The sequence below is a fragment of the Mesoplodon densirostris genome, chromosome 10 (genome assembly GCF_025265405.1).
Source record: "Mesoplodon densirostris isolate mMesDen1 chromosome 10, mMesDen1 primary haplotype, whole genome shotgun sequence".
NCBI lineage: Eukaryota > Metazoa > Chordata > Mammalia > Artiodactyla > Ziphiidae > Mesoplodon > Mesoplodon densirostris.
Genome location: NC_082670.1, coordinates 4,992,252 through 5,010,573, shown reverse-complemented (window position 1 = coordinate 5,010,573; position 18,322 = coordinate 4,992,252). Strand labels below are relative to the sequence as shown.

Below are 18,322 nucleotides of genomic sequence, written 5' to 3'. Positions count from 1 at the left end.
CCTTTGTTTTATAAGCAGCTAAAAACCCCCTTTCTTGGAGTGAATTGTCCTGGAGAAATCTGAGGACTCAGGTGCTTAAGAGCCATTGTCCCCAACCATTTCCCCACCGAGGAGCTTCTTCACGTTTCTGCTTTTGGATCTTGTTTTTGGAAAAATGTCCTCTATCAAAAAAGCTTATTTATGTAATAATAATTTGTTTTCCCATTCTTGCATCAGAGATTTATCTAACGGCCAAACAGAACTTCTAATGGGAGTGCTACATTCAGTGCAAGCACTCCGTGTGACTCGATGCCACCTCTGTGAAGGTAAAGATATGACTTCCATCGGTGTTTTGGAAAAGTGGCAATGACTCACACGCCTGCATAATTTTGCAGGTGCCTAAGAGTTAAAATTTCCAGGCTGGCGACCATTGCCAGATGTAGGTTCCTTCATGGATTTCAGCCCCCATCCAGAGTTTCTGGAGCTTTGACCCTATCTGCTTTCTTATCCTAAATTGTTATTTTCTCTCTCCATGATTCATGCCCAGGAACGTCAAGAATGACATTCCTCACTCTGGTAGAGGAGAAAAAGCTAGAGGTCTCTGCTGCTCTTGATAACCTTTCCAGCCTCAATCAAGAGCTCTCACGGGGGCTTCCCTGGTAGCGCAGTGGTTGAGAGTCTGCCTGCCGATGCAGGGGACACGGGTTTGTGCCCCGGTCCGGGAAGATCCCACATGCCGCGGAGCGGCTGGGCCCGTGAGCCATGGCTGCTGAGCCTGCGCGTCCCGAGCCTGTGCTCCGCAACGGGAGAGGCCACAACAGTGAGAGGCACGCGTACCGCAAAAAAAAAAAAAGAGCTCCCATGGGTGGCAACTTTGGAGAATCTACCGGTTAGGATTAACGAAAAACGTGGTTGTAGTTCAACAGGGTAAAATACTAATTCTAATAAGTTTTTTTTTATCTTAAAGTTGGAGTCTAGGTACCCACAAGCATGGGAGGCCTTCCTAAGATTTAAGAATGGCTAAGGGAATCCAGTGATGAATGGAAGGTACAGAGTCAGGACGATCTCTAGTGCCTTTCAAACTAAACATAATGCCATAAGGTCACCTCATTCACCAGGGATTTTCATTTCTGTTTATCGAAGAATTTTTAACAATCGACAAATACATTGGAAGCCAGTAGGAAATTAGAATTTACCTAACGGAAATTGTTTTCATAGCCAATTTTGAGAAACCGTATCCGTTTCATAAATAACCAATGTGCGGATAAAGAGAGAGAAGTATCAGGAAGTTAAATGACTTATCCAAGGTCACCGGTCAAACTGGAAATGGCTCTCAGGTGGCCTGACCCCACTGTTCCACACACGATGTTACGTGTCCCCTGTATTTGTCCTCTGCCTGTCCTCTCTCCGTATCACATGACCTCCCTGGGTACAAAAGTAATGCCTTTTACAAGCCCTGTCTCATTCAATCCTTCTCTTTTAAGTTGGGGTGGAGGGGTTCAGGAGACAAATGAACTGTTCAGACATCATTTTCTTCTCTTGTGGTTAAAAACTAGCAATGTAATGAAGTTTCCATTTGTGGGCAAACAGCTTGGCTTCTCAATTATTAAGGTTACATTTCTTATGCCTGTGCTCCCCATATATTGGGAGAAAAACAGACGTTTATTACAAGCCATCTCTCAAATGTGATAATCACAGTCAATCTAAATGTCTGCTTTCCCTGAATTGCTTCCCGGAATGAGGTTTCAGTGCTACATCTATTTTGTAATCACATTGGCTATTTCTGAAACACGGGGCTGCTTCTCAGCACTCCTTCCAAGCTGTGCAGTCAGGGCTGCTCTGGTCTCCTGGGGCAGACATCCCCAGGATGGATAAACAGAAATGCAGCAAAGCCAGCACCGCCCTTTAGGATATGCCCTCTCAGGGCTGTGCGCTTTGCATCCCTTCTTGCCCTCTCTCCTCCCCATCTCCTCTCTCTTGACATCCTTTTCCTTTCCTCTCCTTGTTCTGCTTTTTCTCTTTCCCATTCATCTATTCATCCATCCATTCCTTCATTCAGATATTTTTGGAGGTCCATTCTCTACACCAGCCCTGCACCACACAGCAGCGGAATAGCAATGAAAAACAGCAGACAGTGCTTGGAAAGCTTAAAATCTCAGTATCTCTCTCTCTCTTGGTCCACCTTTTGTTATTTCTCTCACGATTGTCAATTAGTAAAATATGTTTGGGCCAAATAAGAATCCTCAGTTACCAAAGGAGACAAGGTTAATAATCTCTAGTTGTAAAGATTTTCATAAGAAATGAAGCTAATTACCAACTCCTGTCAGAGCTTTAGTCAAGTCTATAAAGCAGAGCACATTTGCAGTGATTATATGCTTCGCAATATAGGTTAGGGTTAGTTCATGTGGTTTTTATGTGTTTTTTGTGAAGTAAAATGTACGTACAGTGAAATGTATGGGTATTAAATGTAACATTCAATGAGTTTTGATTGGGGTAATCACTACCCCAATGTAACCAAAATATAAACATTACCATCAGCCCAGAAATTTCCCTCGTGCTCTCTTGTAATCATTCCACATCCCCAGAAGCAAGCAACCACTATTCTGATTCCTTACAATAGATTTCACTGTTTTGGGGGGTTTTTTTTGGCTGCGTTGGGTCTTCGTTGCTGCGCATGGGCTTTCTCTAGTTGCAGCGAGCGGGGGCGACTCTTCATTGCGGTGCGCAGGCGTCTCATTGCAGTGGCTTCTCTTGTTGCGGAGCATGGGCTCTAGGCACACGGGCTTCAGTAGTTGTGGCACACGGGCTCAGTAGTTGTGGCGCACAGGCTTAGTTGCTCCGCAGCGTGTGGGAACTTCCCGGACCAGGGCTCAAACCCGTGTCCCCTGCATTGGCAGGCAGATTCTTAACCACTGCGCCACCAGGGAAGCCTGATTTGCCTTTTCTTAAATCTCACATAACTGGATTCATACCGTATGTACTATTTGGGGCTGGCTTCTACTCAATCAGATCTTGCACGTGTCTTCAATGTGTTCCTTTGCACTGGCAAGCAGTATTTTATCGTATTCTATATCCCAGTTTGTCTACCTGTTCACCTGCTGATGGACGTCTGAGATGTTTCCAGATTGGGCCTCTTATGAATAAAGCTGTTAGGGACACTCTTGTACAAGTCACTTTGTACATACACTTTGGTATTTCTGAGGTAGGTAGTTAAAGATGGCATGTCTAAATCACAGGGCATGTAGATGCTTAACTTGATAAGAATCTGCCAGTTTTCCAAAGTGATTGGAACCCTAAAGTGTCATGGACACAATTTGACACATACTGTACAACTTCCACCTACAATTAAGATTCATCTCCACCAGACTGTACTTGGGGGCTTGTTCACAAAACCTGGAAAGACTCTTCTTCAAGGAATAGTCCTTCTCCTTCCCAAATTTAACTCTCCACCTTTGAAACTAGTTCATGTTGCCCCAAATTTATTTCCAATGGTCTTTGAAAAACTACTATAGGCAAGATTAGGTATAAAACTGTATTCTGTAAGAATTACAGAAATCCTAGCCTTTATGAGAACACAACTTTTAACATTGAAATTTAACCACATATAGTAGGTTTATAACAGAGAAAAGTCACCTTTTCATAGCCATATAAAATGTGCACACAGGATAAGAAAAATACCTTTACATATTTAAAAAGAAGCACAAAAAAATAGTAATTATGCAAACTGTAATGGACCTAAGCCTTGAATTCAGAGAGGCAGCCCACCCAACTGGGTATAAAAGGAATTTTAACTATTCTCTCCCTTAGGGTAAGTATTTGAGAAAATTCTAAACATTTTTAGAAGTATAGAGAAGAAAATAATAATTATATTTATTCTCTCTGCAAGAATTGAACACAGCATCTTGGCCTATCTGCTTCCAGTCTTTTTAATGAAAGGTCTTTTTTATTTTTTGGTTAAAAAAAATAACAATGCTTTCTAAAAAAGAATTCAGACAATCCAGAAAAATGTTAAGATAAAAGTTAAAAAAAAAAAAACCTTCCTTCAAAAAAATCACCCCGAATTTCACCATCAAGAAATAACCATTATTAATATTTGATGTACACCATTCCAACTAGATAGATATTTAAATAAACAAATATAGTTTTAAGATCATAAATGGTATTATACTGTATATGCTAGTATAATTAAAAGGTATTATACTTACTTTCTATAGCCTTATTGAGATATAGTTGACATACAATAAAATGCACATGTTTAAAATGCACAGTTTGATAATTTTGATGCACCCGTGAAACCATCACCAAAATGGAAATAATAAATACATCCATCACTGCTCAGAAGTTTCCTTTGTAATTTCTCCCTTTTGTAACTTCCTGCTTTGTCTACCATTCCCAGGCAATTACTGTTCTGTTTTCTGTCATTACATATTGATTTATGTTTTCTATAATTTTATATAAATGGAATCATTCAGTATGTGCATTTTTTATCTGGCTTCTTTCATGCTTCTTTATCTCATTTTGCAATTCATCCATGTTACTGTTTGTATGAGCAGTTCCCTCCTTTTATTTCTGAGTAGTGTTCCATTTTATAGATGACCCACAATTTGTTTATCCATTCACTTGCTGATGGACATTTGGGCTGCCTCCAATTTTTTCCTCTTACAAAAAGCTAGGAATATTCATGTGAAAGTCTTTGTATAGACTTAAGCTTTTATTTCTCTTAGATAAATACCTAGGAGTAGGATGGCTGGGTCACATGGTAGGTATATGTTTAATTTTTAAGAAACTACCATGATGGGTTTACCATTTTACATTCCCACTAGAAGTGTATAAGAGTCCCAGGTGCTTGCGTCTTCCCTGACACTTGATATGATCAGTCTTTAATCTTAGACTTTGTAATAGGTGTGCAGTGTTATCTCATTGTGGTTTTAATTTGCATTTACCTATAACTAATGATGTTGAGCATCTTTTGTTGTGCTTATTTGCCATCCATATATCTTCTTGGATGTAGTATCTCTTCAATTATTTTGCCCATGTCCTTAAATTTTGTTCATTTTCTTATTATTGAGTTTCAAGCATTTTTTACATATTTTGGATACAAGTTCTTTATTACATATATTATTTACAAATGTTTTCTCCCACTCTGGAGTAATCTTTTCATTCTCTTAGCTATGTCTTTCAAAGAGCAAAAGTTCCTAATTTGATGAAGTTCAATTGGTAAATATTTTCTTTATGGATCATTCTTTTGATACCACATCTAAGGAATCTTTGCCTAATCAAAAGGCACAAAATTTTCCCCCTCTGTTTTCTTCTGGAGATTTTTATAGTTTTTTAGTTTTTATACTTAGGTCTATGATCCATTTTGAGATAAGTTTTAATATGGTTCAAGGTATAAATCAAAGTTCATTTTTGCATATGAATATCCAATTTTTCCAATACCGTTTGTTAAAAAGATTATCCTTTGCCCATGGTATTGCCTTTGCAACTTTGTCAAAAATCAGTTAACTATAATTCTAGGGTCTACTTCTGTGTTCTCTACTGTGATCCATTGGTCTGTTTGTTTGTATTTATGCTGAATGGTATCATTCTATTTAATAAAGTATTACATTTAATTGTACTCAAATCAAAATTTGTTTTAATTTTATTAAATTTTACTTTCACACAAGAAAAAAACTGAATTACAACAGAAGAAATTGTTAAACTTCAAATAAATATTTCTTTACTACAAGAAATATTATTGCCTAACAGATCCCTCTAAGGTTATTAGAAAATTATGAAAACCATTAAAAGAATAAAGTAATTACATGTTTTAAGTTATGTCTTAGGTAGTGTCAGTTAACTAAGAGAGATGAACACATTAAAACATCAGTACTGCCATTCTTCCTTTCCTCTTTCCTCCCTCGGGTCTAATTTTTTTCTTAGGATTATCATTGTTTTTACATTATCAAGTTTTAAAATTCATATTCATTTTGTTACTGTGATTCCCAAAGATTTTTGAATGTATGTGGATTTTTCTCACCCCTGGATCTTTACCACAGAGTCTCTGTTACTGGGATCTGTGCTAGATTCATCCCTTAATTATCTTGATATCACTTTTCAAGTGGTTTGGTTGTGATGCGTCCTGTGTTCTCTGAGATCCTTCATGTTTGAAAATGTGTGCTGGTTGTCCTTATACTCACAGAACAGCTTAGCTGTGCATAATATTCTTGGGTCCACCCTCCTCTCAGGACCATGCAAATGTGGATGACATCAACTGGTTGTTCTGGAGAAGTCTAAAGACAGCCCCATTTCCCCCTTATTGTTAATTTGCATTTTCTGTCTGTAGGACTGAACAATTATTTCTTTAACCTTAAGTTCAACTAGATTAATTAATTAAAATTCCTAGGTAATGAGCATTCTACATCAAATTACCCTGGAGCTCAGATTGCTCTTCCAATGTATAGATTCAGTTTTTCCTCAATTAGGTAAAATTTTCTTATATTATGTCATGAATATATCTTCTGTTTCATTTGTTGGGTTCTCTATTTTAAGGATACTAATTATCCTTATGTTGTATCATCCTTGTCTTCCATAACTATTAGTTTCTCTCTAATAACTTCATCTCTTTATCTTTTTCATTAGCATTTTCTTTGTCTCAAGCTTTTCTTCCATGTCATTAATTTTGTTTTGAACATTATCTATTCTGTTTCTTACAGTTTATAATTTATCTTTAGTTGCATGATGATGTGAGTTGGTGCCCAATGTGTTCCTTTAGGTCTGTGATCTCCTAGGAGGTTGTGAGAAACTCCTTTATGTTCCCTAATTTTGTTTTCTTCTATGTATAGTTTTTCCATTCTCTCTCTTTCCTCTTTGCTTTTCTTTTTACTCATGCTCATACTTGCATAAGTCTTCTCCAAGTGTCCTATTTGCTGTAATATACTGTAGATAAAATCTTGACTCTCCAATCCAAGATTAGTTTGATTTAACCTCTGAACTACAGTTTGAGGCCAGTGTATTTCATTCTACTCTTTTGTACCCTGAGACAGACTGGAACAGAGGAGGGAGTTTAGCTGGCGAGATGGCAAACTCTGTTAAAATCCGTGGGCTCTGCTCTTTCTTTTAAGATTCTGTTAAATTTCTCATTCTAGAATCTACTCTACCTAATTGGAGGTAGATCTCCTTCCCTCATGGAGATAACTCACAGGCTTTGTATCATGTCTCCACTGTAGTCCCAGAATCTCTACCTTTTAAGGGATGCAGACCCTTTTTCACCCACTTCTCCACCGCAGTCATTTCCATGATTCTGGTCGGAACAAGGAAAAGATCAGCATTTTAATCCAGTTTGTTTCTTTCCAGATTTGGAAATACAAATGAGCAACCTCAGGATTTTGGTGACTTGACAGCAGGGCTTCTGAAGCCCTGGTGGTCAGGGTTAGAAGCTGAGCCAAGCTGCCCCTCTGCCGCACTCCAAAATCCTCCCCTTTTCTTGGATCAGGTTTTGAAGTTTATTGAATTATGTGATGCCACTGAGGTTGCTGATAGTGACTTTCAAAGGGGCTGGTTTTTAAATTTTTTCCAATATTGTAGGTATTATGAGAGGACAGTTTAGTGAAACCTTAATGAAGTTGAATAATGTTCCCTGTCCAAAATCCTGGGCTCATATATTCTTGTTGACCACCAATGATGCAAGACCAAGACATTTCATTCTGTCACTGGTCCAACTCAGAGTTCATGATAGGGTGCTCACAGTTAACTGTGGCCTGACAAGGGACCAGCATGCCCTTGAACTGTCCCCAAAACATATCTTGTTGTCTAGGGAGGGGGCTATTACTTTAACCATTTACATCTGTCACTAAAGACTTATCTCTTTCTGAATCTAGGCTCCCCAGAAATCAATATTCTAATTAGAAAACAGTAGCTAATCTGGCTAAATGCTAATAAATGAGAGTTGTGATTTATCTAGCAACAGGGGAACAGCTCAGCATTAAGAATTAAAAGGTCTGTAGAGGAGAGAGCTCTTTTTTTCCTTACTCTTTCCTTTGGCTGATTGGGTTCAGCTGTATGCTATAAATAACACTTAATTAATGGCTGTCTGTTTGAAAATCAGTCATCAGAACCATAATTTAGGAACTTTTGCCTCTGAGATTCATTGCTCTACCCTATTTCTCAATGATAAGGATAAGAAACTGGTAATGGGAGTTAAAGCTGAATCCACCTACTCACAAATACCAAACCACATCATAGCCTACCAAGGCACTCTTCAGGCTTCACTATAATAGATGGAGATGTAAATAATCAATTCAACTGCAAGGAGCATTATTGATCATGAATAGAACCAAAATTGTTGTCTAAACCCTGCTGCTCTGCAGTCATTTCATGGAGTTACAGGATAAAGTCAAAGTTAACCTCAAAGGAAGGAGTTTGCCATTAGTTGAATGGGGTCCTTCAGTAATCTCTAATGGATTAATTTTTTTCTACATTAAACAAATTATCTGGGTAGTTACCTTCCCTTTAACCTAACTGGACAGAGTCAAAGGGGAAAAATAGAAGTTGCTTGCACATCTTAAGTGTTTTCTTCTAGTAGTTTCTACTTCGTCCAATATTGCCTACTTACATGATACTTGCAGTAGGTCCTTGAACATGCCATATTTCTTCATGACACCAAGCAATTATTCAAACTCTCTCTACCATGTAGATAACCTTTTCTGGACCTCAGCCCCTCCAGACCTAGCTTTCATGTCATTTTCTCTATCCAGCCCACAACCGTCACCACACCCTCCAATCTAATAAAACGGATTACTCCTTCTGTTGGGACCCGACTCTCCCTGTACATCTTTCTGTATTAATATTGATAACATTTACTTCTGCTTGATGGGTTTTCGACCATCTCTTTTCACAGAGAAGATCTTACTCTTACTCAGATGTGCAATGCCTATATGCTTGTTGAATATACAACAGATTATTCAACAGCTATTGAGCGCCTGCTCTTTGCCAATACTTGTTAGAAGTCAGAAAGGCATCGATTTTTATCTCTGTTCTCAATGTACTCACGACCCACTGGGGAGGATAGACTTTTATAAAAACTAAACTCAGCAAGCCTAAGAGAGGGGTCTGGGCGAGTGCTGGGGGTGGGCTGTTAATTAGCAAGGCACACATTTTTTTATGAACACATTAAAAAAATCACCATATTTTAATATCTCTTCTATGGTTGTCATAATCCAAACCCACCTGCTTCAATTATATGTTCTACATGGCTTACTAATGTCTTTTTGGTGTAGTCTGAACCTATGTTTCTCAAACTAATGTGCACAAAAATCACCTGGGGATTTTATTAAAAGGCAGGCTCTGATTTAGTAGATCTGGGGAGGAGCCTGAGAGTCTGCATTTCCAACCAGTTCCCGGGCATTCCACTGCTGCTGGTCCACAGACCACATGTTGGAAATCTATAAACCATTGTCATGTCAACATATAAACATTGTTAAAGTGTCATCCGTTTTTGGAAAAACTCCCAATGCTCCCCACCTAGAAATTCTTCTGACTGTAATTAAACATAATGAAAGCTACAGCAAGAGAAGTAAGATTCAGCAGTGACCCCCACGAAACTGACAGGATGCCTTGAAACTGTTTATTCCTGCCCCGTTTTATTGTCTAAACACGAGAGTTTCCTGCACTTGAGGTCTGCTGCTACCAAATGACTGTGGTCTGAACATGTAGCCAGGTTTTCCCAAATATTCGATTGCCATTCTTTGCTTAAGTCTCCCCTATATTTAAACTATAAACCCCAGGCCCTCTATGTATTATAACTGGAGATATCTTTTAACAAAATTATGCATCTTTAATCACCTTAGGCAATCATAAATAAAATCCTTCTGTAATGCAACTTCTTAAAAAACAGACTGCAAGGCACCTATGGGAATCTAATTTCTTATTAATTCTTAATGGTTCCTATGACAGCACCTGCTTACTTTTTCAATTTATTAGAGTCTGCCACTCATCCTCAAAGTCAAAACTCGTTAGACCATGAGACTCTGGACCCCCACTCTAACATCTTCTGTCATTTGTCAGCTTTTAACTCTCCTTCTTTCAAGACAAGTTCCCTACTTGAGCTGTCTTCTTTTGCAGGTCTTCTTCCTCTCTTCCTCACACATTCTCCAGCACTATTTCAACCAGACCAAGGGCCCTGTGTGTATCTTCTCCCAAGCATGTGAGAAAACATGACAACTCTTCCTGCCTGCTTTTCAACACCACCTTACAACGATCATATGCTATATAACAGGGAGTCCTTGTTATTTGGTTTCCCCTCACACTCTCATCATCACATCACTTTCCCTGACAAATAACAGTGAACTGAACAGAAGTGGAACTGTTTTCATCATGCGGGAATACAGAAGGCACTGGAAACCTTAGCTTGCCCAGTGTCAGAGTCTGGAGAGGACTCTTCTAAATGACCTTGATCCCTTCTCACCTCTCATGGTCTCATTTAGATTAACGCCAAGGATGATGAAGGCGTCGTCGCTGGATCCTGGGACAATGTCTATGCTTATGGCATCCCCCCATCAGCCTGGACTGGAAGTGTTGACATCCTGTTGGAATACAGGAGCTCTGAGAATCCAGTCCGCTATGGTCAGTGCTGGGTTTTTGCTGGTGTCTTTAACACATGTAAGTATCCAGTTGAGTAATATATTTTTAATGCAAAGGAAATTTCACCTCAAGACATCTTATCCATAACCTGGCAAAGCAACCTAGCAAGCTCTGTTGGACCTATAGAATTTGTGGGTGGCTATTCTGGGATGCAGTCAATGCATAATTAAATTGTACTTGGCCAAATATGCTCACAGTTTCTCTTTGCCGAAGCTTCATAGAAAGAATCATGGACTATTTCCTACATAATCCGTCGTTCAATACCCAGAGAAATGGAGCATCTACGGGGCCACATAAGGATGTGAGGGAAAGGCTATGCCGTTTTATTTCCTAGTAATCCCCACATTTTAAAAGGCTCAATTAGCAAAATTTAAAATAATAAATAATAAGATATGTACCGCTTGTTACTGAGCAGTTTTGTAAATATGCTTATTTGCTTACTGTTTATCACTGAGAATTTTCTAAACATTACCCACTTAGTTTTTACCCCAGCTATGGAAGGGACTGTGGCAGGTGGGCACATCTTCATTCTTGTATGGGAGTCTCAATGCCCCTGAGCAATTAGATACCAGAACTTAATGAACGATCTGTACTCCCCAGCTTCCCCTTTTGCTTTTAATCCACCCAACATCCAATCCATAGAGGAAAACATATGGGAACAGAATTGTTCTCTTCAGCCTCAGGCACCATTTTTCAATATGGCATTTGTCTGTCCTGGCCCAGAAAATGTTATTGTTAATTCAGTGGGTATTTTTAAAAAACATTTATTTCAGTATGTCTTCATCATTGGTAATGATTTTCATTAACACGCCATTTCTAAAGCCCTGTAAAAAAAAAAAAAAAACAAAAAAAACATTAAGCTCAAATCAAAGTGTCATTTCTGCTGGCTCATTAATAAACACTGTTTAACTCAGCATGTTTTTGTTTGTTTGTTTGTTTGTTTTGCGGTACGTGGGCCTCTCACTGCTGTGGCCTCTCCCGTTGCGGAGCACAGGCTCCGGACGCACAGGCTCAGCGGCCATGGCTCACGGGCCCAGCCGCTCCGCGGAATGTGGGATCCTCCCAGATCGGGGCACGAAACCATGTCCCCTGCATCGGCAGGCGGACTCTCAACCACTGCGCCACCAGGGAAACCCAGTTAGCATGGTTTTTAATCAGAAAAATCAAGGAGGATCTGGAGGCTGGAAGCCAGGATGAGACTATTTTTTTATAAATGATTATGAAGCCTGTCAGTTTCAGCTCAAAGTTCTGACCGTCTAAGAATTAGTCAGAGATCCAAGTGGAAAGAAATCATGAGTTTGGGTTGTGTGTTTTGTTTCTCCATGGCGTCAAACTGGATAAGATCATTTTCTTAACCATTTGCATATACCCAAGGGCTAAAGGAATATATATTTCCTGGGAGCAATGAACGGCATTGTAGCCAATGTGTCAGTGTCCTAGAAGGGCTGGTCTCTCAAGTGCCACATGGAAGCCTGAACTTCACAAAGGGCTACCAGTTGGAGGTAAGCCCCCTCCCTCATGGCTCCCAAGCCAAGTCTAAGTACAGGGTGCTCAGTAGAGGCAGCCTCTCTTATGAGATGATGCCAGGAAAAGAGAAAGGACTCCCCACGTCCTCCTGATGTCTGCAGTTTCACTCTCCCGGTGTAATTCCTTTAGGTTCAGAACCAGATAAAATAGTAAACACCTTCCATTCATGTATGCCTTTTGTATAAAAGGGTCCTCGGGTCTCTTCCTGAACACAGACTTTGGTGATAAGAAAAGGCAGAGACCCAACGTGGGATGTCACTGTGAGGATAAACCTGAAAAAGAAATTTGGAGGGAAGGAGGCACTGGTGCCCCCATGTCAAACTTCACCTGTCTTAAAATTATGAGTTCGGCAGATTCTGTAATCACGTGAATTAGTGTTAAGCTAGAAATAGAACTAGAGTGCCAGTCATTTCTTTGGTAAAACTGTAGCAAGTGTAGGGGCTGTAAATCCATAGAGGAAGATGGAAGTGAGAGGCGGGTGGTGGCTGCCATCGGTGACGTTTGGAGTGTTGAGTCATTGACATATATGCACCACTATATATACAATAGATATCTAATACGGACCTACTGTAGAGCACAGGGAACTCTGCTCAATACTCTGTAATGACCTGTGTGGGAAAAGAATCTAGAAAAGAGTGGATACATGTATCTGTATAATGCATTCACTTTGCTACACAGCAGAAACTAACACCGCATTGTAAACCAACTACACTCCAATAAAAATTAATTTAAAAAAAGATTTAGTCATTGAATGAGGACCCTTGAGTCTCTACCAGATTCAAGTTTGGACTTCCAAGGTTGTTCTATTGAAGGAGGTGGATAGTCTTTGGTTAAAAATGCTAAACAATTCTGATAGGAAAAAAAAAAGGGAAGGCAACTCATTCATCTTAAAGGTGTCAGCTGAATTATTTTCAATGAGCCCTGAGGTCTGGCGTCCTGGCAGCCAGGGAGGGCATTTGGATTAAGTTTAATCAATAAGTGCATATACGGCAAGAGATGCATCCCTGTAATTTATTATCTAATGATTAAAATGAATCTGTGCTGTCACCCTCCACCAAGTGTCACAAGAGCATGTTCCAGCTGAGAAAGCAAACCACACTGAGGGTCTGCTTGGTAAATTCCTAACTTCCTATTAGCTGGGGTTTTAAAATTTTATTTTCAGAAATTTTAGTCCATTAGCTGGACTAAAATAATCCTACTTTGATGATCGTATGATTAGCAACTAAACACCTGGAAGCCTGTTCCTGGGATCCCCTTCCCACTGGCTTCGTTTGGTGCCAACTACAGTTTGCATGATCAGGCAGCGAGGCTTCTCTCTGCAGCCCTGATCCTTGACAAAAGGCCCCCTTCCTCAGTGTGGGACATTTGAGAACAACATGTCCATGTTGGTAAAGAAGAAGGGGCTTCCCTGGTGGCGCAGTGGTTGAGAGTCCGCCTGCCGATGCAGGGGACGCGGGTTCGTGCCCCGGTCCGGGAAGATCCCACATGCCGCGGAGCGGCTGGGCCCGTGAGCCATGGCCGCTGAGCCTGCGTGTCTGGAGCCTGTGCTCCTCAACAGGAGAGGCCACCGCAGTGAGAGGCCCATGTACCGCAAAATAAAAAAAAATAAAAAGGTCCCTTCTGAGAAGGGATTGTTCACTCTGCATTTATTAGATCTTGGTGATGTGTTTAGCTGTGGTCCATCTTTCTTTCCTGCAGTTTTGCGATGCCTCGGGATACCAGCGAGAGTCGTTACCAACTATTTCTCAGCCCATGATAACAATGCCAATTTGCAGTTGGACATCTTCCTGGAAGAAGATGGGAATGTGAACTCCAAACTCACCAAGGATTCAGTGTGGTGAGTTTGATTTACAAGGGCATTTGCCGATATCAAATTGAAGTGACATACATTTACCAGGAGACGGAGTCGGTCTAGTGTTCCTTTCTGTTCTATTTTAAGGAGTATTTGATACCATAGGCAGAAATGTCTGATTGTCAGAGATTGTTTTTAGCTAATGAATGAGAAATGTTACTGAACAGGCAGTTTGGGCTTCGTATAATAGAGATCGATCATCACATTACCATAGCAACCACTGGAAAAGGCCATGGTTTTAGCGGCCAGAGCCTATACTAGTTCCTCTCTACCTTAGTATATGACTATTATGGTGAATGGCAGAGACACGGGAGTCAAGCATTCTCTACTCTAAGAGTAAGACAGCCAACGTTTACTAAGCACTTACTGTGTACCAGTCTCTGCCTGAGCATGATCTTATCTAAGCTTTTTAAGTTTTATCAGGTGGGTGCTTATTAATATTCCATTTACAGATGAGGAAACTGAGGCACAGAGAGGTTAAAATAATTTTCTCAAGGTCATACATCTGGTAAGCTAAGAATAAAACCCAAGAGCATCTGACCCTAAACCACAACGCCCTTTTTTTTTTGGCCTTTGCAATATAGGATTGCTCTTTGAATGTAAAGATGTGGTTCTCCCGATCTGTGACCTCATCTTTCATTCAGAGATAGAAGTGGAAATAAAACTGAAATTATTACCAAATACCAACCACACAGTTTTTTCACTGCCCTGAACAGCTATATCACAAGCTGGCTGCAGGGAGTTTAGGATTCCAAAGAAATTTCTTTTTTCCATTGGGACCCACTCAGTCCAAAACAATATTCTAAAAAGAGGGGGGGAAAATCCCAAGAGTCCAAATGTAAAGGATATTTACAAAGGTCTGTACGGGAGGGAAATTGCCAGGCGTTGAACTCAGTGGAATTCGGCTCAGTGGAACCAAAAATGTGTCTCCTAGAGTGGTTCTTTAGAAGCAGTAAAGCTAAAACACTGTCGGTTGTAAAAGCATCCAGATGGGGATGGTAGGAAGTTATAAGCTCATTTTAAGAGAAATGAAAAGTTAGAAGTGTCTTAATTGCCCCATGTTACAGGAATGGTGCACACTTGTAGGAGGGCAGTATTAACTCAGCAGTGCCGGTAAACGCTCATTCGAGAATGTGGAGAGAAGGAAAGCGCTGAACTAGTAGCAAAGCGCTACTGTGGATAAAAAACACTGCAGTTCATCTGCAGGGAAAGAGCTCAGCAATGACAAGTTAGCGGCTATAGCCTAGACAAAGCCTCAGCCCTGTAAACTGAATAGCACGTTGAAGCACCATTTAAGCCCTTGGAATTACAGCACAGCAGCCCTGCATGTATATGGAATGACAAAAACAGACCCAAATAGCCACCCCCCTAAGCCTGCTGTGACAGCCAAAAATGACAAAATAAGGATTATGTGGCATCCTGCACTGCTCACCTCTTCCTTACACACCCCGCCGCCCTGCACACACACACACACACACACTCACTCACTCAATGCCCTTGAAGCCAACTGCCGCTCAGAATCATTCCTCCCGGTTCCTTGATCCGAAGCCCTCCCACCATAAATCCCCACGGGCGCCCCAGCAAATAACCGCACAAGTCTGCCCCTCACCAGATTGCTACAAAAGTGTGAAGCTGCTAGACCCCGTTCTCGGTAACCCTGTCCTCTTTCAGCTCTCTGCTCCGAATTCCTTTCCCTGCTTCTATCACCCTTGTTCCTTCATTGTCCTCCCCACATATCCCATCACCCTGGGACCATGTTCCCTGGTCTGGGGCCCTCCTCCTCACAGCCAGACCACTGCCCCAGGCTTCTCGTCTTCCCTTTGCTTGGCTCACAGAGGGTGGCTTACGGTCTGACTAACTGAATGGGACACGCCAGACCGTGGAGCACAGGGATTAAAGGGCTCCGTCGGGTCTGGGTCATGCACCAAGCAGCTGTGTGACCTTGGGCAAGGCACAACCTCTCTGTGCCTCTCTTTTGTCCTCTAAAGTGGAGATGACAAAATTTGCAAGCATAACAGGTGCCTAATGACTGTTAGCTGCTGTTATTGTGTTCATTACTAGTCACACAGCTGGAATTTCTTGGAGGCAATATGTTGCCATCAACCTAAGCACCTTGAAGCAGTCGGAAGGAGAGGGCTGCCCGGTGTCCTAAGATGACTGTGCTATTTCTGTCACTTTGGGCCATTTTAAAAACAAAAGCAGAAACTTTGCCTCCTCAGTGCAAACACCAGTGAACCCTAGAAGTTACAGAGGTTCCAGAAAACCAAAAGTATTTCTAAGCCCCTCCCTGATTGAGGGGGCTGGTGGTGGCTGTCCCTGGACACGTCCACCAGTTTATGGTCACCACAGCCACCCCCCACATCAAGCTCTGGCTTGGGCAGTCATGGGCTGTGTGACCTTGAGAAAATGTCTTTACCTCTCTGAGCTTCCTCATCAGTAGAATGACGGTAAACTTAGTAGTTACCAATTAAATGGCAATTTAACGAGGCCATTTAAAGTACTTCCCACAGGGCTAGGTCCAGAGGGAGTGCTCAGTTGGCACCTGCTGATGAGATTAGTAATGACCGCTGGTAAGAAATGGGGGCTACCTGAGCTGCAGGGTTGGCGAGCAGGGGTGGGGCTGGGGGCAGAAAGCTGACAGAGGCTGAGGCAGGGCAGGGAGGATTCGGTCGGCATCAGCTGAGCACCCAGAGGCCAGTGCAGCATGGCTGGCAACACGTGGCCCGACAAATGTCCTAGCACGGGTCTCAGGAGCCACTGGCCTCACCCAAGCCCCCCAGCCTCACTTCCCTCTGTAGGCTCTACTCAGACAAACTCTTGGTTGTACGTGGCCCCTGCCCGCCTCTTTCTAAAGGAAGCCACGAGAATGATTTCCTGGTTCTCTCTCCTGTGTCTCCACCATCTCTTCGACACTGAGGTCCTGATGGTACAGGATGTGGTAAATTAATTTGTCCAGTTGGGTCTTGGTGACCCACGACATCTTCTTTTCCACGGCTCAGCTGGGTCCCGTGTCCCCAAAGCAGAAATAAGGCAGCACGAGGGTTCAGAGGGAGAGCTCAAGGATGCATGCGAAGGTGTGTTGTGCGCAGTGTGATCCAGAGCCGAGAGGGGTGAGGTCTGGATTTCACCCCGCACTCTCACCCTTTCCCTTTACCACCGCAGACCATCCAGCACCGACTGCTTACAGGCCTGCTTCCTGGTCTGCCATCTTAGGTCCCTGCATGTGTATTTCCTTTCCCAGAGAGCCTCACCTTGCCAGGGGCAGCAATTTTGCCCAGAGTGGGCATGCTATTGATGCCGACAGAGGGAAGAGTGGGCTTGTTAGCGATTCAGGAGAGGGAGGGCCCGAGGAACCTTAGAAGGGCACAGCTGGGCAGCGGAATTGCACCTCGGGCTCCCAACTGAAATTCCAGGAGGGCCAACAGAAGGTAACATACCCTGGAAGGAGCAATTTAAGCCTCTTGTCCCCAGCGTGCTGATGGGTTTGGATTATGTGTAACCTCTGGGAGATGGCATCCATGAATCACGGTGGACAGTTTAATGAAGATGCTTGTGCAATGTCCGACTGCAATCTAAACAGTGAATAGGGATACGGGGCTCACAATGGGCAGGAGTAAAGTGACCCTTCATCCACTTCCTGAAAGAACTCAGCTTGGTCACCTCATCATACGACGGCCACAGTGGAAATGGAAACAATTTTCAAAGAAAAGGATGGTGGCGCTTATTAGGGTCATGAAAGGTATTCCAGGAAAAGGCTCCTCTCCTTCTAAATGAAGGTGTTATCCTGTGTCCCGCTGCTGGAGAGGATGTAGCCAGATTTGATGATTCTGGGTGAAAGATCTGTGCCCACCTCTTGACTTTCCTCCACCAGTAGGCAACCCCCATGGGAGAAGCCTTGTCTGATGTATTTTACTTTTGCCAACAGGGTGCAAGGCAAAGAGCAAGGACTTGATAAATGGAATTGGTTGGAAAAAATTTTAAATGCTGATTTAACAGATAAATCTCATTTAATTCATTCAACAAACACTATTATACACTAATACTTCCAAATACCAGATGCTAAGGATTCAGAAGGAAATTAACTAGGTCTCTGCCCTTGAGGAGCTCCATCCAGTGTTCATGAGTGAAACAACCACATACAGTACACTCTATAAAAATATAAGGTGGGCTATAAGGTGAGCCAGGAGTCATGCAGACGAGGGGAAGGGGCTTCTGTCCTAAACCCAGGGGAGCAGGGGGGAGGCTGTTCACAGGGTCAGCGGCCGCAGACTCAAAGCCGTTATCCCCCTGCAATCTTCTGGCTGTGCTGTTCAAAGATGGAATGTCCAGGAAATGACCTTGGCC

The 18,322-nt window shown here is 42.0% G+C and overlaps 1 protein-coding gene across 1 annotated transcript in view; it reads left to right on the top strand.

Moving 5' to 3' along the window:
* Positions 1-18,322, top strand: part of F13A1 (coagulation factor XIII A chain) — a 136,695-nt gene that overhangs the window by 66,286 nt on the left and 52,087 nt on the right. Inside the window, exons 6-7 of the mRNA XM_060110217.1 lie at positions 10,443-10,617; positions 13,825-13,963. Of these exons, the coding sequence (XP_059966200.1) occupies positions 10,443-10,617; positions 13,825-13,963 (314 nt within the window). The remainder of the gene's footprint in view (positions 1-10,442; positions 10,618-13,824; positions 13,964-18,322) is intronic.